This window comes from Sander vitreus, chromosome 5 (genome assembly GCF_031162955.1).
Source record: "Sander vitreus isolate 19-12246 chromosome 5, sanVit1, whole genome shotgun sequence".
In the NCBI taxonomy this organism is placed as follows: Eukaryota; Metazoa; Chordata; class Actinopteri; order Perciformes; family Percidae; genus Sander; species Sander vitreus.
In genome coordinates this window covers 12,412,628-12,437,290 of record NC_135859.1, presented here as the reverse complement: position 1 = coordinate 12,437,290, position 24,663 = coordinate 12,412,628, and the positions used below count along the sequence as shown (strand labels likewise).

The 24,663-nt window shown below is 38.8% G+C and overlaps 1 protein-coding gene and 1 long non-coding RNA gene across 2 annotated transcripts in view; both read right to left on the bottom strand.

Moving 5' to 3' along the window:
* Positions 1-27: 27 nt before the first annotated feature.
* On the bottom strand, positions 28-10,902 carry LOC144517600 (uncharacterized). Its single transcript, XR_013501951.1, has 3 exons — positions 10,812-10,902; positions 10,597-10,692; positions 28-819 (listed from the first exon to the last, which is right to left on the bottom strand). It is a non-coding gene; the product is annotated as an uncharacterized LOC144517600 (long non-coding RNA).
* A 9,074-nt stretch (positions 10,903-19,976) lies between these two features.
* Positions 19,977-24,663, bottom strand: part of grin1b (glutamate receptor, ionotropic, N-methyl D-aspartate 1b) — a 69,933-nt gene continuing 65,246 nt past the window's right edge. The window contains exon 19 of the mRNA XM_078249685.1: positions 19,977-20,042. Coding sequence (XP_078105811.1) covers positions 19,977-20,042 — 66 coding nt within the window. The remainder of the gene's footprint in view (positions 20,043-24,663) is intronic.

Here is a 24,663-nt window from a genome sequence, read left to right as displayed (position 1 = left end):
AAGAGTTCAGCAGACAGGCGAAGCAATCAGGGAGCTTTTATTATGGTAAATTGCACAAATTTGTACACTGTCTCTGATAACTCCGATGATGTCATAATGATGTCGTCAGTATGAGGCTCTACTGAAAGTTGCTGTCCAGGTGCATCATGGGAAATGTAAGATCCAGATTTTTGGGCTAAAAGTCTTTTTAATCTCACAACAACTACTCTATAGAGGTGAAATACTAAAATTGCAGCAGTGAGCAGTCTTGAGAAGAATTGCATTTTTTTATGTGGCCATACAACCCAATTTTCACCTCTTTTAACCTTTTTTTAATATCCTGTAGTTCTTGTTTACAGTGTCACTAAGAAATGTTTGTAGATGAAGGAAAATATTTTTAAATCTGAACTAACCCCCGGCCAAAACCATCTTTATCTGTGGTTTCTGCAGGACTGGTTTCAGGAGGTGTGTGGTGCCACTGTCACCGCGAGGGGGCCATGGCCCTCCCTCCCCCGTCCTCCACCCCCTCCCCCTGTTGGGAGCAGATGTGGGAGATGAACAAACAGTGGTAATTCCACAACAGAATCAGCAGCATCAGCAGCAGACTGCAGAGGAGTAGGACAACCAGCAGGGGGAGACGACAAGACAGCGGGGGAGAGTTGGGGACGCCACAGCTGACAGGGAGAGGAAGAGGAGGGGGAGGAGGGGGTGAGGAGCTGTGGTGGAACCACAAACAGAAACGTTTAAGTCCAGATGGTTTGTGTCCAGATCTGTTCTGAGATGAAGACATCCTCCTGAAGGTACTGAAGTTCCTAGGGGTGTTCGTTGTTCAGGTGGCCTCTGAAGATTAAAAAGAGAAACAAAGTTTCATAATTCACTGAATCAGTTGGTCTCAACCTAAAACATACTTCAGTTTAAGTAAAAGTCCATTCAATTTCTACTAAAGTAAAACAGAAAGTTATCAGCAAAATGTGCTTTTTTATCAAAATAAAATGTACTCATGACAGTCCATTAAAATGTTCCCTAGCTGTGACTGTTGCATGATTGGATTAATATTACTGATGCATTAACGTGTAACCCAAAGGGACATCTTCAGATGTCTTGTTGTGCTCGACTAACAGTCCAAAACTCAGAAATATTCAGTTTACTGATATAAAACAGAAAACACAGCATATTCACATTTGATCTTTATAGCATTTTTGCTTCAAAAAACAACTAATCATCATGATCTTTAACAACGTTGTTGCAGTAAAGCTGTTAAATAAAGTACAATAATTCCCTCTGAGTTATAGTGAAGCAGATGTATAAAGTAACGTAAAATGCAAAAGTACAAGTACATTAAGGACAGCACAAGAACCCAAATGCAGCTGAAGGGTGCATGCAGTAAAATTATGTAATAACTAAAGGTCTACTTTAGCGTTGAGTCCAAAAAAAGGTAGGAAACAAACAAAACTCCAAACATCAACAAAGGCATGAACTAGATCATTCAAAACGACAGGGAATACCCAGAACACACTCATAGGAAAGAGGCTGGTAAACCTGACAAACTGACCCCAGGCAAAGGGAGCATGCACACTAAATACACATGGCGATGGGGGTTGTAGCGAGAGACAGGTGACATGAGGGCTGATGAGCATGTGAAACATATCAGGGTGTAGCAGACAATCACAAAGGCGCCAAAACATACATGGCAGGAAGTCAAACAAGACATGACACATGAGAAGCGACCCTAAAAAATAAAACAAGACACTAAACACTAAACAAAACCAAAATGGGGAACTCCATCTGCTGATGAAGTTCATGTTTTGTGATTGAAAAAAAAAAAACCAAGTCCTTTAATGATATAGGTTGTTTATTCCTACCCTCTAATACGACCCACAGATGGGTTTCATATATTAGTGCCCCTAGTAAACATAAAGGTCTCGATTGTAAATATGTCGTTAAAGTTGTGAAACGGTCTCAGTTTGGTTACGTTTAGGCACAAAAGCTACTTAGTTATGTTTTAGGCACCAAAACTAAGTTTAGAAAAAGATTTTGGATTGGGTTAAAATCAGACGTTACTAATTTCGGGTTACGCACGTAACGAAAAACGTGACATAGCTCCGTTTGTCCTGTCTGGGGATGATGCTCGTTATAAGAACGCGAGATACGAGCTCAGGAATGCAATCAAGTCCGCTAAAAAACAACACCGGGACAAGATAGAGCGATACTGTTCCGAAGGGGACTCTAGGCGCGCTTGGCAAGGCCTACAAGCGGTTACTAGCTACAAGGCTAAACCTAGTGGCGTCACAACAACTTCTGCTTCCTTCCCAGACGACTTGAACATTTTTTATGCTCGTTTTGAATGTGCTGCTGAGACACTGGCGCTGGGACCATCTCCAACTGGGCATGTGCACGTCAGAGCACTTCCAATTAGGAACACACACACACAGAAACATCATCTCCAACTGGGAGCAGGCAAGCACATCAGGTCTCAGTCATTGACACATGTAAAGTTTTTAAATCTGTGAAAATAGGGAAGGCTGCTGGGCCTGATGGCATTACTCCACGAGTCCTAAGGACATGTTATAGTCAACTTGCCCCTGTTTTCACGGACATTTTTAACTCTTTGTGTGGTTCCAAATTGTTTTAAAAACGACCTGTATGAACGATTTCAGACCTGTAGCATTGACTTCTGTGATTATGAAGTGTTTTGAACAGCTTGTGAAGACATATAGCAACAATAGCATACATGTCTCAACTGATCCATTACAATTTGCATACAGATCAAATAGAGCTGTGGATGATGCTGTATCCTTGGCTTTACATACTGTGCTCCAACATCTAGAGGGCAGGGATATGTTTGTCAGGATGCTATTTGTTGATTATAGCAGTGCCTTTAATACTATTAGACCTTCCATTTTAATATCTAAGCTGTTAGACCTCTGCAATTCTATCTGCAGGTGAATACAGGACTTTCTAACAGGCCACCCCCAGACAGTTAGAGTTGGCACTACATACTCAGCCTCTATAGTGCTAAACACTGGAGCACCTCAAGGCTGCTGTCTCAGTCCTCTATTATACAGTCTGTATACCTATGGTTGTATTGCTAAACACCCCACTAATAGTATTGTGAAATTTGCAGACGATACTACTGTGATAGGACTCATTGACAGCAAAAATGAAACTGCCTACAGAGATGAGGTGAGTAATTTGATCATGTGGTGCAACAGAAATAATTTGTCACTCTATGTGGGGAAAACTAAGGAGGTCATCATAGATTTTAGAAAGAACAAACCCACACATACACCTGTCCTTATTAACAACTCTCCAGTTGAAACTGTTAACACCTTTAGATTCTTAGGCATCCACATTTCAGACACCCTCACATGGTCCTTCCATATTAGCTGTGCCATTAAGAAAGCACATCAGAGGCTTTATTTTCTGAGGTGTCTTAAGAAATACGGTATGTCCCTTAACATTCTACAGAACTTTTACCACTGTACAATTGAGAGTATACTGACAGGCAACGTTGTAGTGCAGTTTGGCAGGGCTACTTCACATGACCTTAATCTTCTGACAAAAGTAGTCAAGACTGCATCTAAAATCATGGGGGTTCCACTTGAATCGCTCCAACACATTTACTGGAAACGCAGCACTAAGAAGGCACGAGGTATTATGCAGGATTCTAGTCACCCTGCACACAATCTCTTCACCCACCTTCCATCAGGGAGACGTTTGCAGAGCATCCCAATGCACACAACACGTTTTAGGGATAGTTTTTACCCCCAGGTAGTAAGGTTATTGAACGATAGCACAACAGGAAGGAGGGCTGTGGTCTGAACTTAGTCTCTTATGTATATTGTGTTTGGATATTCTAGATGTTTTAAATGCTATTATGTTTTTAAAATTGTTATTATTGACTGGTGCTGAGAGAGTGCCAAAGCACATTGTATTTCATTGCTGTGGTACTTCGTACTAATATGCATACGACAATAAAAATTAACTTGACTTTGTCCCATAAAGTTAAAAAAAAACTTTACTTTTATTGTCAAACAGGACACAAACCCTAGTCTCCTGGGTGAAATTCCTGTGTTTGATTGTCCCATCCACCCCAACCACAACCCCAACCTCCCTCCCTCTTGAAGTGTGATTTATGGTTGTGTGGAGGCTCCACACAGAGCTTTCGCTGTAGCCTATGTAATGGCGCTTACCCACTGCTAGTACTAGCTCTACTCGGCTTGTCTCGAGCACAAGTTGTCTTTATACTTGTGGGTTGGTGTGGGCATCAATCTCTTTAAGAAAATAGCAGGGCCGGCATGTGTGTTCGTGGGGAGTGTGTGGTAGAGCGAGTAAGAGAGTGACGGCGATTAGCTTCGGAGCGAGTACCGAATCTAGTAGTCCTAGCGTTAGTAATAGTGGGAGAAAGTGTCTCCCCTGTGCTTTCTGACCATGGTGGGAAATCTGTAGCAGGAAAAGTGAACCCTCTCCTTGATTTCATTTCAGGTTTATGGTGAAGGAGAAGCAGAAAATGAGTCGGGGGGAATGCAACGCTACCAAGCCACGGTCGAGCAACGTATGTCGCCGTAACGTGTAGTTACATTTATTTAAATGTTCATAAATATACACTATCAACGTAAAAATTAGTCTGCTTGAACAAACGACTTATGTGGGCGGACAGACTTGATTAAAAGGCGAGCAAGGCATCTTTATTTGTATAGCATATTTCAGCAACAAGGCAACAATTCAAAGTGCTTTACATAAAACATTAAAAAGCAGTTAAAACATTTGTTAAAGAGGATATAAAAAACTGCTCAAATAGAATTAAGACAAGCATGAAATGAATAAAAGTTACAGTGCAGTGTAAGAAAAGTTACTTAAAAAGGCGGCCTCAAACAGAAGAGTCTTCAACTCTGATTTAAAAGAACTGAGAGTTGCAGTTTTCTGGGAGTTTGTTCCAGATACAGTATGTGTTGCCTAGAATAGAAACTGAACGCTGCTTGCATACAGTATATGTATATTTTATTTAAAGTTTTCTGTAATCTTAGTGTTTTTTTGGTGAATTTCTTTCATAATAAATAAATAAAATAACTGTTTGGTTGAACTGTGGGACCTGCAGACATTAAGTCACATTATTTAACTTTAAAGATCAGATGTCAAAAAGGTTGAATGAACATCACTGACAGTAAACTGCCACATGAATATCAGGAGCGATTGAAAAGCATTTAGAACTTGATCATTTAATTTGATGTAAACTAAGAATCCTGAGAGCAAGAATGTATACTGTGACTTCCTCTCATATTATTTAACAAGAAGAAGACACAGAAACTAAAAATGAAATAAAGAGTTTATCAGTGTATCAGCTGCACTACAATAGGGTGACCTGTCCCCGGCTGGAGCTGTCCCCGGAAATGTCCCTGGTTTTCACTGTGACTGACAGACCCAAAATTGGAATGAAAGAAAGAAAACATTGACCAAACGTATAGAGGGTTTTCACCGACGTCACGTTCTGGGCGGTAACCTGGATGCGCGGCCATATTGGAGGCACTCGGTGTAAACAACTGAATGGAGTCATAGGCGCTGATTTATGTTTTCCTCCGTGGGTGCTCATGGGCGCACGCCGTTTAAAAAAAAAGTAGTCCAAAAATGTTAGCATTTCCAGTGTTTTGAAACCATCCAGAAAATAGACGGTACCGTAAGGTGATTTAACGTCACCGCTCATTTTACACACAGTTTAACAGCAAAACACTGAGTGAACATTACTAGCTACATTTTTCATATTGGTTTTGAGCGGTATGCACCACCACTAACCTGGAAAACGGTTTTAAATCAGTAATGTCACTACAGCGTGTAGGAGGAATACACACAGACTCCTGCAGCGGCGAGTCAGAGGGGCCGTCACAGCAGCGTGGCTAACGTTAGCTTCTTGTCTCATCTGGAGTCTGATAAACAGTAAATTCATCAACTTCAGTGTCCACAATGCTATTTTCCAATAAACTGTAGCTGTCATATTTCACGGGCGTGAGTGCAGATTTGATGTCGCGGCTTTCGTCGCTGTTTATCACTTATTGAGTGAAGTAGTACTCGCCCTGTTGTTTATTTGGTTGCCATAACTTGGCAAGTGATGACGTCCTGTCACTGTTCCAGTTGCTCTGCTCACCCTAGGGGGAGAGAGAGAGCGGATGACAGTTGCTTGAGTTCAGTAGAGCAGACGGTGTACATAGCGGAAACCCTGTTGTGCGTCTGCCCTATTTCTGATACCGTGGCGCTGGAAATTTTACCGTGGCGGACCGCCACTATGCTATTGAACGCTCATATACACACACTGTATAGTGGGGGGATGGAGCAGGGTCACTAAAGAGGCGTTTTTATCCGAGAGACGCTGTGATTGGTGGATAGGATATGGAGCAGGGGACTGACAGCGACATAACCAATCACACTATGACAGACGCTCCACTTAGCACCAACTGCAATGTTTATTTTTAAAATGTATGTAGCCTACTGGCAGTCTGGCACACGTGGGTGCTCAGTGGGTGCTCGGTATTCTCCGTGAGTGCTTGAGCCCCGGAGCACCCACGGTATCGGCGCCTATGAATGGATTAATGGAGTATTGTGCACTTTGGATACTTTAATACTTTATGCCTAAACAACAGAAAAGCTCATCAAAACGTGTCCAAGATGCAAAGGCATGGAAGGACTTGGACCACAAAAAAGGCGCGATATTTTGAGAAATTACAGTTTACTGGTGGTGCAGATCCCTACAAGTTGGCTCCCTCTTCTTGGATCCATGGCGACCCGGTGATTCTTCCTTCAGTTGCATATCCCGATTTAGTCAACTACCTGGTTTTTTCGCCGAGCCCATACACAGCGGAAGACCTTAAATCATACAGAAGTTTGGAGGCTTATAACCAGATGGTGTTTGGATGGGTGAGGGAGACGCAGTACCAAGTCATTAACGACCGTTGTTTTGTGAAGGCCAAAGTAAGTAATGCAATAACGTCTTTAATCAACCTAACCTTAACTGTATGATATCATTGTGATACTCAAGGTGTAGCCAAGTGTCTCTCAATAGTTTTTTTTTCATTTCAAAGACCAAACAAGACAGAGTTTTCCCTCGTAAATCCTGGTTGAGCTTTGCCAGCCACAAGCGCCTCCTTTCCAGGAAAGAGTTTCCTCTGATAACTTCTGGCATTCTTCTCCCTGGTTTTTAATAACTTTTGGAAGTCGATAATATTCCAAATGTTTTTCTCGGTCTGACCTATTGGTACAAGCTAAAACACGGCAATAATTAAACATTTTCCTCATTCGGGATCTACTTCAGTGCCTGTGCTTTGTTGTGATGGGGAGTACCTCCAACATGGCGACTTCGGGTCTGATGACGCGTCGTGAAAACCCTCTATAGTCGCGCACCCTACACGCGCAGGCTCAAGACAGCCAGAGCAAGCGCTGCTCAGAGCTCAACTTCGGTAAAATTAGAAAGATATTCACAGATTCGAACTTCCGGGATCAATTACTCTACAGCGAAATGTTATTAAATCACAAATGACGCATCTTTCCTACCGTAGTAAGGTAAACAACGACCTACAAACTCATTTTCATCTAAAACGAGCCGTCCTCCAACCTGGAGAAATAACATTGGTCTCTACGAGCAGCCGGCGGTGAGACGAGTGCTTAGGGACCGTCTACAAACTACAACACCGAAAAGAGATACAACAAAAAATATTTATTAATTATATAATTAAATAAGGTAGGCTAGTGTCTCCAAACTTACCTCAATTATAACTTGTCTCCTGCTAGTTGTACTACAGCACTTACTTTAAAAGAAATAAGCATAGGCCTATTCATAATTTTGGGGAATATTTTTTGCCAAAAGAAATGTAATAGCCTATATGTCATAATTACAGAGAGTCATGTCTCCAAAACTACTCCTCACATAGAAGGCCCCTTGCTGGTTGTACTACAGCACTTACCTTTCAAAAATAAGCATTGTCATAATTTTGGGGAAATATTTTTTGCCAAAAACATTTAATATTTTAATAATTAAATAGAGTTGTGTCTCTAAACTTACCTCACACATAATTAGTGTTCTGCTGGTTGTACTACATCACTTAGGCTACCTTTCAAAAATATGCATAATTTTGGGTAATATGTTTTGCCATACTTTTCTTTTTTTTTAAATATATGTCATAATTACAAAGAGACAATGTCTCCCCCCCATTTGCATTTAAACGTTAAAATAGACAACATTTTCCTACAGGGGAGCATGCCCATGGATCCCCCCTAGGGGGGCTTGTGCCCCAGTGCAGCTCTAGGTCTAGTTAGTAGTGACGCCGCTGGGGCAGTGTCCCCATTTTAAGTTTTACAAAGATAAAAACGTTACCTTTTTTGGAGGTATTTACACTTCTGAGCTGAAAATGTCTCCGGATTTTGTCTTAGAAATCTGGTCACCTTGCAGTACATATACGTGTTTACAGTTAAATTATTTCAGCTCAGGTTTTCAGGAAGAAGTCGTCAGAAAAACATGTTTCTGAGAAGAAAACATCAGTCAACAGTGACAGTGTGAAGAGTGTGTTGCTCATAGAAGTGTAGAACCAGTCTGATGAGTGTGTTGTGTTTTTGACAGCTAAGAGAACAAACTGGTTTACTTCAGGAGGTGAAGAAGTAAAACAGCAGGTCTGATCTCAGGGGATGAATCCTTTCTTTTCATGTCCTTTTAAAGATAAACTCTGCATCATGTTTAACAACTGAAGTTTCAGCTGAACCTCACACATACAGTATCTATATATACAGGTTTCTGTAAATTATATACACATAGTGCTGAGTGCTCTTCATAACTAATTACTAAAAACGTATATACAGGGTCCTAAAATAAAATAAAGTAAAAATAAGTATAATAAAATAAAATGAAATATAGAACAATAAAATAATAGTGCTGGAAGTATTAAGATTTTTCACTCAGGTAAAAGTACTAATACCACACTGTAAAAATACTTTACAGTAAAAGTCCTGCATTGAAATAGTCCTTCGGCAAAAGTAGCCTATAATCATGAAAATGTAGTTCAAGTTGGCCTATTAAAAGTATAAAAATTGTATAATATTATATATTATATCATTAGATATACTCATGCATTAATGTAAAAGCAGGATTTTACTGTTGTAGCTGGTTGAGGTGGACCGTGGAGCTCATTTGGAACAAGAGGAAGAGGAGGAAGATGAGGTGGTATCCAGATATTGAACCACAGCCTGTGTTCACTCGTCTCCTCAGCTCTGCTCAGCTTCATTATCAGCTCTAAAAATACCATGTGGTTACCGCGGCAACGGAATGAAGGGCTTCAGTGTTACTGTGACGACCACCAAGAGGAAGGGAGAGGAGGAATAAGTAACTCCTCCTAAAACTACATACAGTCTGTCACCATGTCTGCTCTCTTTTATAAATAAAGATTCAATTACTGATTCAATCGGATTTTTTTTAAACAGTGACTATCAGTTTTTTAACAGTTAGTTTCCACTTAGTATTTACAACTTTCCTACAAGAAGGGGTTTAGTTGATCTGATATCTGAGTTTTATTCATTCTCATGCAGAATAATATACTTTTAATAACTAATACTTTATAATCATTTACTTTGAGAAGTAAAAACATGTTTCTCCAAAAAGAAGAATAGTTTATTAAACTTAAGAAGGAGGATCATTTCTGAATCCATGAAGTAACAATTTAAAATCACCAAAATATGGAGATACATGGTTTTCATTGGTCAGCGACTCATTAATCTTAAATGTAAATATTAATTTATTAGATAGATAGATAGATAGATACTTTATTGATCCCCAAGGGGAAATTCAAGGTCCCAGTAACTTAAGACATCACACACAACATTCACATACTTCACAAACAGGATGATAAAAAAGCAAATCCACATGAATAGCCTGGACAATTAAATAAAAAATACTAAATAAAATAAAAAATAAAAAATCCACATGAATGTACTAAGGGATGTATAAGCATGAGATGCTTGCAGTGACAGGGCAGGGACTGACCCTGTGATTCAGTATGAAAGTGGTGGTAGCGCAAATAAGTCCAATAGTGCAAGGATAAAGTCTAGAGACCAGCATTAAACATGGACAATATAAGAGAATAATGTAGACATAGTAATATAAAAACTATAGCAGTGCAAGGATAAAGTTTAAAAAAAGACAGCATTAAATATGGGCATTATAAGCATTTAGCATTAAATATGGGCATTTTAAGGGAATAGAGTAGCCAGTAGGATAGACACAAATCAATAGTCAATATTAGAGTTTTGAAGTAATAGTGTTACAGCCATTGTTCAAGTATTAAGTTGAAGCAGCTTCTTTATGATTAATGCTAGATCGGATGATCCTGAGGGACGGGCGAAGGCATGACCTGCTCTGATTGGTTGATCGGTTTAGGGCATGAGGAGTGTGATTTGTTAACGTTAGGGTAGGAATATCAGGTTAGGCTAATCAGAGGCAGACTAGGGCGGGCCTAGCCTCCATTCCATTCATTCTAGCATCAACCCTTCTTTATCTCATCTGTGCATTGCATTGTGGGAGAATCGCGTCACTTTTCTACAGATTAAAAACCTGTTTAGACTCAAAGTGATGTGTGTTTGACTCACCTTGCAGTGCTCTCCTTTGTTGGTTCCTTCCTTTACCTCTTCTTCTTCTGTTGTGGAAACACCTGTTGCTCCACGTGCCTCGGCCAATCAGACCAGCTGATCAAAAGAAGTCAAATCCATTCAAAGGAAACAAAATTATCAATAATCAATCATCCATGTGGAAACTGTGTGGAAACATTTATTATCAAGGTAATCAGATACAGACGGTCACTTACCAGAGACTGAAGGGGAGCTGGTTGGTCGGTGATGTGTTAAGCGACGGTGGAGGTGGGAGAGTGCATAGAGGCGTCCTGTCCTCTATCAGTCTTTTGGTGGGGGCGGAGCTACAGCTGCCTGCTCCAACCTTCAGACTGAGAGTCAACAACAGACCTGCTGAACACAGAGCTGCAGCCAAATATAGATTTTACCTTATAATTAAGTTGTATTTAAACCTGCAACAACTGCGGAAACAGGAAGTGAACACAACGTCAACAAATGGTGAATTTTATTTCCACATCCAGCAGTTAAAGAGCAACATGATGATTCATTAGGAGTCTTTGTGTTTGTGGCCACCTGATCAATGTAAGTCCAATATTATCTTTCTTTTTGCTCTGTTTTTGGTCTCCACCCACTCCTGAGGCAAATATCTGTTTCCTCAACTGCTAAATGCTCCACTATGTTCACCAGCGTTGTCTTCTCATCTTACAAAAACGTATGCACAACAGTTCCTATGATATCTTACATAATATGACTGTTCTATTTAAACCTGTGAATTGGAGACCGGTATGACATGGCCCTTACATGATTGTCAAATCATTTTAGGCACCAAAACTACTTGGTTAAGCTTAGAAAAAAACGTCTTAGTTTGGGTTAAAATCAGTGATGGGAATAACGGCGTTAGGCTACTAACGGCGTTACTTTTTTTCAGTAACTGATTACTCTTCCCATCTTAATAACACCGTTACCGTCAAAAAAAATGCGGCGCGTTACTATATTTGAAGCTGTTTTTTTTCATCAGACCAACTAGATCTCTGAGTCTGAGCCGAGAGGCAAATACTTGTTAGTGGGCAGTGCACGACGCATGCGCATAAATGCTGATGATTGGCTGAGGTTGAGTAAAATGTCATGTTAAGCCAATCAAAGGCAGAGTTGGGCGGTTGTTCGAAAGCACGCATAGTCAGACACACAAGAACAACACAAGCGAGTCAGTCAACGAGAGAGAGACAGGTATGGCGTTATGAAATCAAGGAGAGGGTTAACTTTTCCTGCTACAGATTTTCCACCGTGGTCAGAAAACACAGGGGAGACACTTTGTTTCTCTTGCTATATGACTCTAGAGTCGGTACTCACTCGAAAGCTAATCGTCGTCACTCTCTCACTTCTCCCTCGTTCTATCACCTACTCCCCACTACTCCCCACACACACACACACACGCCGGCTCGACGCACACACCAGCGCACACGTATCAGGCCACTTATGTTAATTGCACTACAAAGAGTGTATACATTTGTTATTTATTTTTGGTATAGTGCTTAACAAGCATCATTTAATTTTGCCCAGTTGTGGCCTGTTGAGGTCTTATGTTATTTGTATCGAGCCACTATATAAATATAATATCTACATACATGGCATTTGATTGGAGGCTATTCTCCCTTTGTCCCACAGCAACATTAAAATAGTTTAGATTTGTGTACATTGTTTCTGTTAATAATAATGTATTGTATTAAGGTTCCATTTCATTATAATATTCAGATTTATCATAAATAATTGAACATGCACATGTATTTTAAGTTCCATTAAAGAGGGGTAGGTGGAGGTGGGGTCACATTTGAGCGTTTAAAAATGTACTTGAAAGTAACGCAATAGTTACTTTCTGAAGTAACTAGTTACTTTCATAATTTATAACTGAATAACTAATTTAGTTACTTTTTGGAAGAAGTAACTAGCAACTTTAACTAATTACTTTTAGAAAGTAACTTGCCCAACACTGGTTAAAATAAGTACTTCCATACATGTAGCGTTGTTTAACGTGACATAGTGATTTACGAACGTCCCTTTAAATGACAACGTTGACTTGTGGTTTCACACAGGACATGTATAGCGGCTTTCTAGGTGATCGTCCTGTGTTTTTGGACCCACCCAACCACTCCAAACTGTGAATGAGGACAGTCTGTCAGCTGATCATTCTCTGAAGCTTCATTACTAAGAGAGACACCTTTTTATTATTATGAAAAAAGCAATTTTAGTTGCTTTAAATGCAGAAGAAATTTCCACTGAAAATCAACTACTCAAACTAATTTAACTGTCTCACATCTGTGTCTCTTTTTTTTTTTTTTTTTTTCCTTTTTTTTTGAAATATGAACCAGATTACAGGAAATTGACCGAAATTACAGACAAACAAATATAAATAATTTCACTGATGTTTTTTTTTTTACTCATTCGAACCAAATAAGACTGTCAAGATATAATAATAGAGAAAACTTACTCGATAAACTGGCTGGAGTTTTTCAAATAAAATAAGTGTCACAAGCTGATTTGGACTTGCAGACAGATGAAACGCTGTGTTCTCTTACTCACACCAGTAGACAGGTGAGAAGGGAAAACAAAGTGTTGCTGCACAAATGGTACTACACTACACTATTTTCATTTGTTTATGTAAATCCGGTAAACTTCCAGGACTGAATGACAGCCTGTTGCTGCTTCTTGTTTTTTTTCAAATAAACTTACCACGTATTTGTGGGAAACAACAGGGTCAAATTCAAAAAGACCAATCTGGTGTTTTTACACTTATTAGCCACTTCCCTTTAAGATTTTAGTGTTGATATAGGCCTATCTGAGTTTTATTACTGACACCAGCATCATACTTTTTTAATAAAAAAAATACACTATACAATATTACAATATTCACTTTGTGAAGTAAAAATATGTTTTAGACACCAGTCTCTGTAATAGGATGTATTGGCCTCTAAGGAGCAGAATTATGTGAATCCATGAAGGAACAATTAAAAATCACCATCTATTGAAGATACATGGTCTTCACCCTCATTAATGTTAAATGTTCTGGACAAAACTGACAGAAAACGGTTTAAACTCAAGTAAATATTAATTTATTACTGGAAACTTAAATCTCAATATATGTAGATTTCCATGATATGCTGTACACAAACTTTACATTTCTGCAGGTTTAGTTAAGTTACACTAAACATTTATTTTATTATTTCTAATAACTAGTACCAAATTACTTTTTTCTTTCCAGGAACTTTACAGTCTTCACAGCTGCATCTCAGATTCCGCGGTGGGACAAGTGGGACAAGTGGGACAAGTTGGACAAGTGGGACAAGTGGGACAAGTGGGACAAGTGGGACCAGTGGGACCAGTGTATCTGGTTTCTCTGCAGTCTGCTCACAGTTCAACTGATCACTAATAATTACTGTTTAACTCTTTAATGTCGCATGAGAGACAGTCGAGCGGCTTCAAGAATAAAACAAACAGAAGATATTGCACTAACACAGTTCATGTCGACTCCTGAACAGGTCAAAGGTTGAATGTTCACATTCGTGGAAAAAGTGCTGCACACAGGGGAGGAAGGAGGGAAACTTCTTCTACAGTTTCAGTGTTTATGAGTAAAAACATCACATCCTTCAACAGCTGTTTTATGTAACTGACCTCTGATCAGTTTACACAGGATTATAGATTTAAACAAACAGCAGTGAGACGACGCAACGTCATCATCATCATCATCATCATCATCTTCTTCTGTACAACAGCAGAAAAAAAACTCCTGAAACAGGAGGTTAAATCAGTGCTTTACATCCAAAACAAATCATTGAAAAAAAATTAAAATAAAACACTTCATGACATCACAGCATGTCACATTATGACATCATAATAAAAGCATAAGGGTGAGCTGCACGGACACAGATCAACTTTAACACACTGATTTATTAAAGTTTTAATATAAAATTTACAATTATACTGGTTTGATAAAATTCATCGTTATAATGAAAATCTTTAAATTATTTTTGAAAAGTTAGGAAAAAAATGATGACATGAAGGAATTAGTACTCTAACACTTTATACATATGTATAGATTATTGAACGCTACATGTATATTTTTTATTTTATGTGTCAAAGACGATGGTTCTTAAAAAAACAACAGTGACTCCTCCACGTCTCCTGCGGTTTATGGATCAGTTACTAGTTAGTTATTAGTTTGTGGTAACTTTAACCATAGGTTTGTTTATTAATATGCATGCATGTCAGCAAATTATAAACTGAAATAAAAAATAAAAAACTAAACTATATCTCTGGGCTCCTCTACAACACAGTGCTTCAGGATTATGTGATAATGAAGCTGCTGCCTTCAGGACCCCCCCCCCCCCCCCCCCCCACGCCTCCAGCTGTTAGCTTGTTAGCATTTGTTTGCTCTCTGGTAGCAGCTTTAGTGTTACAGAGGACTGAACAAGCTTTTAAAGAGGAACAGTTTACTTTGTAAATCTTATTTATATTAAAACCTAAATAAGATCTATTGAGGAACGTTCTGTTTTATTGTTTTTTAGTGTTTGAGACATTTCCTAAAGCAGAGATTAGACAGCATGAATAATAACATAATGTGGAGTTAAGTGTCTGCTGTATATCAAAACACACAAATCCCTAAGACTAGATATTGTAAAAGACACACAGCAAACAGAAGAGTTCAGCATGAAAAAGAAGTGCAGTCTGCAGCTAAATAGTTCATTTTCCCGGGTGGGAGTCACTTTATTCTACTCTCAAATTGAACCTAAAATTAAACAGTGATGGTTCTTATAAGTTTGAGGAATATAATACAGAATTGACAATATGTATTAGCAGCCTCTAATTATGTATTAAACTGTAATGAACTCATTTTATTCATTGATTGATTCCAGGTCTAAAGTGAGTCCTGACAGGTGCAGCTCCCCTTTAACACAGCATCAGTATTAAAAGTGATAAGAGCCGAACGTCACTGAGAACAATGAAAAGTATTTAAGTCTTTATGAACTTTGTATACGTGTTCAATAATAATTCTGACTGCAGATCTTTAAACTCATGTGATAATTACAACCACAGACTGTGTGCTGCTCTTAAACTAAAATCAATATTTGTTTTTCAGTAAACATCGATCGGCTCCGTCGGACCTTCACCTGTGAAAACCTGCAGAGTGTACTTCAGGTCAGGGAGTCACTTCAGTTCAGACAGAGCTAAATAAAAGTGAGTCTCTGGAGAATCTGCCTGCACAGACGTAACAATGACCACAATGATGAGGATGCTCCAATTAACTAAAGGAACAAAAAAATCTTTGTCTCCAGTCTTCATCTCTGGAGAGTTTCACTGCAGCTGGAAAACTGCTGACCTGAGAGCAGCAAAGACGTTTTAATTTTCGTCTTATTTTGCTCTGTGATATGCACAAAAAACGTTGCTTAACCCCCCCCCCCCCTTTTTCTTTTTTCTTTCAGTCCAATTGTCATTATAAAAATATATATATATATATATATATATATATATATTCCGCTGCGTCCCTGTTATAATAGTGTCTTGTTGTTATTTATCATTTATGTAACAAGGAAGTGACCAGAAAGTATGGAGACTAAACTGTATCACTTTAAATATTACAGGGTCACAGTTATTCACAGAAACTTACGCATTAAAATGAAAAAAATAAAATAAAATAAATATTATTAAGGTTTTTGGTTCATTTCCTACTGTATCACTGTTATATTAGGGTCTTAGTGTAAAGTTTTTAGTTATCATTTTTTATGACACAAAGGAATCACCAAAGAAAATGCTCTTCATGACAGTTTCTATAGCTGCTCTTAAACTGTGCCACTTTAAATAATATATATAATGAAGGAAAAACAAATAGATTAATGAAAAGGAAAATTTAAATGAACCATAAAAAATCCTTTTACACATTTTCTTTAGAAATGAGATGAAATATTAGAAACCTGTTTATTGGCCCTTATTAAGTATCATCCTGATTAAAGCTGAAACAATTAGTTAATAAACGATCAGTCAATCGACAACAATCTAGCTGAGAAACTATTTTTCGATAATTGACTCATTTGTAAGCAAAAGAACATTCATGGATTTTCTTGGACAGGAAACAACTAGCTACAGCCAGCCGTATGAGCTAAATTGCCATTAAAACTAGCATTAGTTGTGTAGGTCTTAAAAATGTCCTTATTACTATGTTTTGGTGATGGGAAACATTTAGCCTATAACTGGTACTTTAGCATTAGTAACAGCATTACATGTGTAGCCTGTTAGGCTTATCTGAAACTTTAGCATTAGATGTCTTGTTCTTATCAAAAACCTTGTTATCATCGGAGTTTATAAAGTAGCTTGTTAGACTTATCTCGTACACAGGATTAGCATTAGCCGTGCTGATCGTGGTCAGGTTTAGAAACGCTGTTATGTCTGTAGTTTAGCTGTAGGAAAAAGCTGACTACAGTTAGCCTTAACGGGTACAATAATACATTAGCTGTGTTGGTCTTCATCATATTCAGCAATCAAACTGTCATTTAGAGATTCAACATTAGTGTTTGTTGGTCTTAAATCACATTCAGAAATGATGTTATCTTCATTGTTCAGAGATGGCAAACAAACAACTAGCTTGTTAGCGTTAGCTGCTATCTTGATCTTCAGTTAATCTTTTTTCCAATAAAAAACAAGTTATTTGGGATATTTCTTTAAGTTATTTCCTGTTTTTCTATCACTTTTAAATGTTACTGTCTCTAAACAAACTGCCAATCATCCGATGATGATAATAAACCTTTGACTAAAACATAATAAATTGTGTGATGTTTCAAGTCTGTGCAGGCGGATTTTCACAAAAAGGGTGAAGGTTGACGTTCTTTAAAAGTACGTTAAAGTTCCTGAAGAAGTTTTCGTGTTCTCAGTGAGGTTCGTTGTGTTTTTTGTTTTGTTTTTGTTTTTCTAATAGAACAACCTTATTTATATTTAAATTTAAAGAGACGGCAGCTACACTGCTTCTGCAGCGTGAAAACCTCCTAACTCCAGCGGGCCTGTGTGGACAGGCCTGGGAAGAGTTAAGAGGTTTTCACAGGACATCAGTTTCTGTTATTGGCAGGTTGGAGTTACAGCGTTGTGGAGGTAGACAGAGACTGACATCATCAGCAGAGACACAGTGGAGGTGGAGCAGTGACTACATGTCCCATCATGCCCTGGGGCTGTCAGGGGGACGGTGGGGGGAACCTCTGGTTCAGGAAGTATTTTCTAACTGAATATTGTGATCAATATTAATCTATTGTACAAAATATTTCAGTTAAATACAAATTAAATTAAATATTTCTGGCAGTGTGTGTGACATTGTACAATGTAGTTAAAAAACACAATGTAAAAAATAAAAATATAAATTATTACACCAAATGCATTTCCTAATCAATAAAGAAATGCTATCACAAAATAATCTAGTTTCCTGTTCAAAATAAATATGTAATTTCAACAACTGAAGTGAATATTGAAACCTTTTTCTACACCTGTGATGACATTAAACATCTGGGATTGACTACGATGTCTGGTTCTGATCTTCAGTGTAGTTTAATGTCAAATGTGTTGTTATCATGCAAAACAGAGCATTATAACACTTTTATAACAGTGTGATTATAGATAAACTCTACAGTCTCCAAAGTCCTTTTTTTAAAATTAGTTTAAGTTTAATTCAGTTTTTTATCTCTTAACACAAATTGTGAACAAGTTCTTGTTTTGTGTGTACAAGATCTATTAGGACTTTTATGTAAAATCATATACACATGAATGTAGATTTTTACAGATTACTCTAAATTTGCCGCTTTTGAACATAATTAAATAAAACTTGTCTTTAAATATTAAAGATAATATGAAATTTATGAATTAGATTATTTCCTTCATAATAATGTTTATGTTGTTAGTATTAAGTTAGCGCACTTTACTTAAACCCTTCTATTCAGCACTTTTTAGCAGTATAACATTTAATAAATGATTTATAACACAACAGATATAAGGACTTTATAATAGCGTATTAATTTACTGTATTTGACAACATTTATAACTTCTGTAGCATCTGTGACTCAAAGTCAACTTTTTCTACCAGAGCTTTCAGCTGCATCTCATGGCCTTCGTCAGAGGACAGAGTTTGCTCATTTGAAGTCAGAGTGAAGAAGAAATATTCATGTATACATAATTTGTTCATGAATATACCAAATATGTAAAATTACCAATAAAAATGTCCTCATATCGGCTTAAATCATACAGTGTTATAAACGATTTATTAATTCTTTATATACTTCTTATAAATGCTAAATAGAGGTTTAAAAAAGAAGTTCCTGAATCGTTGAACCAAACTGTCAGATCACATTTTCTCCTCAGTTTGGTGGAGTGGCTCTAGAGACTACAGTACCCATGAGCCTCATCGGTGAGAAGCCATTACAGATCCCTGCAGTCAGGATGTTCAGCCCCGACAAAGCATAGCAATCCATTTATTTAACTGAAACGGATGCGTGCTGAACACCCTGCTGCGTGCGCAAGTGCACTGCCTTTTTATTACCGCGATTTTACGAACACCTCTGACACATCCACCAACCGAGAGAAAACATACCTCAAAGCTCGTTGCACACCGTTTTACACCTTTCCGAGGAAACATGTCGTTCAACCCGGAAACCGTAGCAAAACGGTGCACATTGTTTTGAGATTGAACGTGCACCTGGTTCAGTGATGCGGGAGACGTTGTGGTTAGAAAATACTTCCTGTCCCAGAGGCTCAGCCCACCTACCACTCTTTGATCAGTGATTAGGTCCCCGAACGACCGACGGGTTCCCGATCGATCAATAAGTTCCTGATCGATCAATAGGTTCCCGATCGATCGGCAGGTGTGTGTGTGTGTGTGTTTCCGTTTGGAGGAAACGTCTGCGTTGGAGTTTCGGAGCTCGAGTTTCCGGCAAGATGAAGTAAAAACTGATCGGGAGGATCGATGAGTCAGTACGATCAATCAGTGTGACAGACAGGAAACTGTGCAACATCAAAGACATCAACCCAAATAAAAGCTATTTTAAACAGTTCTTTTAAAATAAAAGACCCTCTGTTTGGAGGAGGCTGACGGCTACAAGCAGAGCAAGGCGAGGCGATGTGTGTGTGTGTGTGTGTGTGTGTGTGTGTGTGTGTGTGTGTGTGTGTGTGTATGTTTGTGTTTGTGTGTTTGGGATGACAGATGGTGTGTGTGTGTCTGTGTGTAGGCGCAGTGTGATGCCGTCCAAAAGTCCTGATGCCATCAAATTTTACTTCCTGTTTCAGAGGACGCTCAGTCTGTCCATCTGTGTTTATATGATGTGTGTGTTTGTGTGTTTGTGTGTGTGGCTCAGCGGCAGCAGTGTAGCTCTCTTTCCCTCTTAGACCACGGTGCTGACGGAAGGATCTGATAGGTTGAGCTGGCCAGTGATGTCAGTCGGGTACGGCTACAGAGAGAGAGAGAGAGAGAGAGAGAGAGAGAGAGAGAGAGAGAGAGCAAAGGAGACACACACATTAATTTCACACCTCGACACACGGTAAAGCCAACCTCAGATAGTGGACGTCTGATTTCACAGTTTCATTGAACATGTTTTAGATGTATTACTTTAAATTATCAGTTTTATCTGTTGAATAATGAGCATTTATTTATCAATATCTTTACATGTGAAAATAACGACCTAGGCGGAAGAAAAGAAAAATACTGTAAATGTTATTCATTAAATATTTGATTCCATTAATTATGTTTGATTTAACCATCAGTTAACCATTAATGTAGTCTAATGGTGTGTTCCCACCAAACACAAAGCGATTTTTTTCACACAGCCCGATTACATACAAAGTTAATGCAAAGACGGGGAATAGATGCACATTTGCGCTGGGCAACACCAATGTCACGAATACACCATATTTGGGTCATTCATGTGACGCTGTGTTGCAAAACCCTATCAGCGTTGAGATTCTCCTGACGTCACTGATGTTTTTGAATCAGATATGGAGGAAAAAAATACTGTAGCCGTCCGTGGCCGGGGAAATTCACTGAGCTGCGCCTCCAGATGATGTTATGAACCCAGGCCATAATTGATGACGGAAAGAAACGTTGTTGGTATCTACAAGAAGCCCCTCCTCCTCCCTGGCATGTCTCGCACCATTTAAATTCCTAGTACAGTACCAACACTGTCAATTGGTAGAAAAAAATGCCCACTGGTGAACACAACTGTAAGGGGCGCTGTCACTGCGGAACAATTTATAAAATAATTAAAAATATTAGCAAATGGGTATTTATTAATTTCTTAGCAGAAAATCTTTTAATGTAACGCTAAAATAGATATAAATGTTCAATAATCTAGAAGTTTCTTTTTGTTCATTCTGAGCAAGGTCTATCAAACTTGTTTCTGCTGGTTTTAAAGTTTTAAAGCAACAGCCGCATCATTGCTGTCAGTCCATTGTGTTTTTAGCACCAGTACATTTAAGTTAAACAGCTTTACCTGGCAACCGGCACTATAACCGGAGACACTGCACTAGTCATGGGCACATTGTTCATAAGGAAATAGTTTCAGAACCGCTAAACATTTCTGTCTGTGTCGGGATTAACTACTTATTTTATATTGGTATAAGCTGTAAAAATTACATCTGAAACTATTAGTCCATTTTGGGTAACACTTTATTTGAAGGGGTGTTCATAAGACTGACATGACACTGTCATTATTATGACACGACATCTGTCATGAACATGAAGGAGTCATTTTGAGTGTTCGTGACTGTTGTCATTAAGTGTCATTCAGTAAATTATGACACTTTTAATGCAAAGTTAGCATTGTCCGAGATGTCTTTGTCATGACAACTCTGTTATGACAACTTGACATTAAGCAAGACAGTACAACCTGTCGATCTATTTGTAATGACAACTTGACATTAACCTAGACAACTTAACTTGTCATAAATATGTCATGACAGGCCAAATTATCAAACTTTAATAAACTATTAAACTTTGTGTTGTAACATTACATTACACTGTCATTATTATCGTTGTTTTTTACATTGGCTGTCATGAGAGCATTATACAGTAATTGTGTCATGAATATTTTTCCTTCACCTCAAGTAAAGAGAAACAATTTGAACCTGTCATGAAGTTTGTTTTCATCATCAAATGCTTATATGACACTGTCATGAATAATATCCATAACCTCAAGTAAAGTGGAACCATTTGGATGTCTTAAAAGTTATAAGACCAGTTTGACGACAGTGAATGCAGTACCGAGGTGATTTAATGAATTTTAAACGGATGTTAGCTTTAGGCTAACGTTTCTTGTTGCTAAAACTAGCTTACTAAAGTAAACGCAAACTGTAGTTAGCTGCCGTTAGCTAGTGAATTCAGTTAGCTGTACAGCTGTTAAATTAGCTGACTCAGCCCAGGGCTGCTAAAAGCCAAACCCGGAAAGAAAACCCTATCGGTAGTGTATTCTCAGTCGTAGAACTGGTGTCCCCTTGGTCCCATCCATCTAACGCCGTGCTTGAGCCATGTTACTGATTACTGGTTGCACAGCGTTCATCGTTCGACTGGTCATGACTGTTTTCCCAAGATGGCACCTGCTTGTATACGTGAACGCTACTGTCTTTATAATCTATCTTTTTAATAAACTGTCTGTACACTTACAAAGTTCTCAGTGCTTCGATTTACATGTAGGGACCCTCATTATGCTACCGTGGAAGTGTGGTGCTATTTTGAGCCTTTTTAGTAGTGTAGAAATAGCAATTTCTTTTTACTTTACGCTCTGCCCCGACGACTAGCTTTATAAGCTAATCAGTGGTTTGCGCTATCTTGTTTAAGGCTAGAGACACATTTGATTATCATGAAAACATATCCCAGAGAACGGTCGACTCGGTACACACGTTATTTTTGTGCCGGAATTGTCCTTTAATGATAACAGTCATGAACACTCAAAATGACTCCTTCATGTTCATGATAGATGTCATGTCAGTCTTATACACACCCCTTGAAATAAAGTGTTACCATTTTGGTTTGATCAGTCTTTTATATCTCAGTAAACTGAATGTTTGGGGATTTTGAGCTTTTGTTATAGATTCAATAATTCTTTGAGAAAATAATGAACAGATGAATTGATAACTAGTCATCAGCCCTAGTAGAATTACTGTATCATTAACAGTGACTGGACTGATGATTAATTATATGCTTAAGTTGACAGGAAGTGTGTTTTTCAGTCTAAAGGTCAGTCGTGCTTGCAGAGGAGGACAGAGGCAGTGTGTGTGTAGTACAGCATGTAATCTGGACACCATTCAAATCCACTGAGAGAGAAAAACATTCATATAGAAAATAGAGATGATCACAAAGAGAAATGAGTTAGAGTCCGACTACCCTCCCCTCCCCCATCACCCCCTGAGTAATCAATACTGTACAGCAGACCGTCTGCTACTTAATATTCAAACATCTTAATGAGCTGCAACAATCTGTTTTCATATTCAGTAACAATTTGATCCCCGCTCTTTGGGCTTCCAGCTCCATTTTAACTCCCTTCACATTAAATAAACAGAATATCGTGAGGGAGAAGGGATGCAAAATGGCCGACTGCTGTGGATTTTAAAGACACAAATGCAGAAGATTTGGCACATTTCAGATCTCTAAGCTGCTTCCCCCCTGAAAAAGATGTCACAGTTGGTAAAACAAAATGCTCTCTATCCTCTACAGGGGTGGACCAACCTTTTTTTAACAGTGCAAAGAAAAGGAAACCTTTGATTTTGAACAGACACATTTCTTCTAAACTGAGGCTGAAAAGAAGTGGAGCAGGCGGTGGCCACAGATGGGTCAAAACCATAAACACTGACGACACAAGTGAACTCAGAATTTAGACGAGAGCAGCAGAATTCGACTCCGGCAGAGACTTCAGAGCTGAAACAAAAGACATTTATTAGCCGCCATTTATACCCAGAGACATCATCTCTGTCTCTGACAGATTTAATTCACCAGCTCCTAAAACTGTAACCTCAATGGGACGCTGAAAACGAGACGAGTTAGAGGAGAGAAATGAGTCTCTGCTGGCCGACCTGTGAGGACGAGAGAGATGGTCGTTAGTGGAAGGAGAATACATACTCTGTAAGAAGGTTTGTGGGATGTTTCATTAACAGCGATGGTGATATGAAGGGACAGAGAGATGACAGGAGAGGAAGGAGGGAAAAAAACATGAAGGACGAGAGAACTAAGACAAACAACAGGACATGGAGGATGAGCGGACAGACAGGACAGAGACAAACAACAGGACAGATAGGACAAAAACACACAAAAGGACATGGAGGACGAAGACAAACAACAGGACAAGAACAGAGAGGAGAGACCACACAGTCTGACCCTCTTCATTTCTCCTTTGCAAGAGGACAACTCGGAGTGAAAAATAAAACCTGACGGTCAACAACTCTAACCTGATCCGAACACTGTCTGTCTGTCTGTCTGTCTGTCTGTCTGTCTGTCTGTATCCGGATGGAGGCGAGAAAAGAGAGTGCTGACTGACAGACGGGCGGCCATGATGAGTCAGCAAGGAGATGATGGAGCTGGGGATGAGATGACAGGAGAGATGAGATGAGAAGAGGGGTGGAGAGGAGGTGGGGAGGAGAGGAAAAGAGAGGAGAGGAGAGAAGAGGAGAGGGAAAGAGAGAAGAGCAGAGGAAAAGAGAGGAGAGGAGAAGAAAGACAAATGACACACGGAAAAATAGTTTTTAATGGAAGGAGGAGGAGGAGGTGGTCTTCATCTCCTTACCGTGGCATCCCCGGAGGCCTTACGGCATTTGAGGTCGGAGGTCGAAGTGATGGACCTAAAAGAGGTTTTGGACTCGGGCTCTGCTCTACTTTTCCTATCCTAAAATAAATGATACGATAGGTGCACACAAACATTAACACACACACACACACACACACACACACACACACATTAACACACACACATCGCTGCCATACTAATACCTCTGAGTGGTGTATAATGTAGTATGATGTAGCTAGTAACAGTGTATAGTATAGTACAGTATAATGTAATATTGCATTGCATAGTGTAACATAGGATA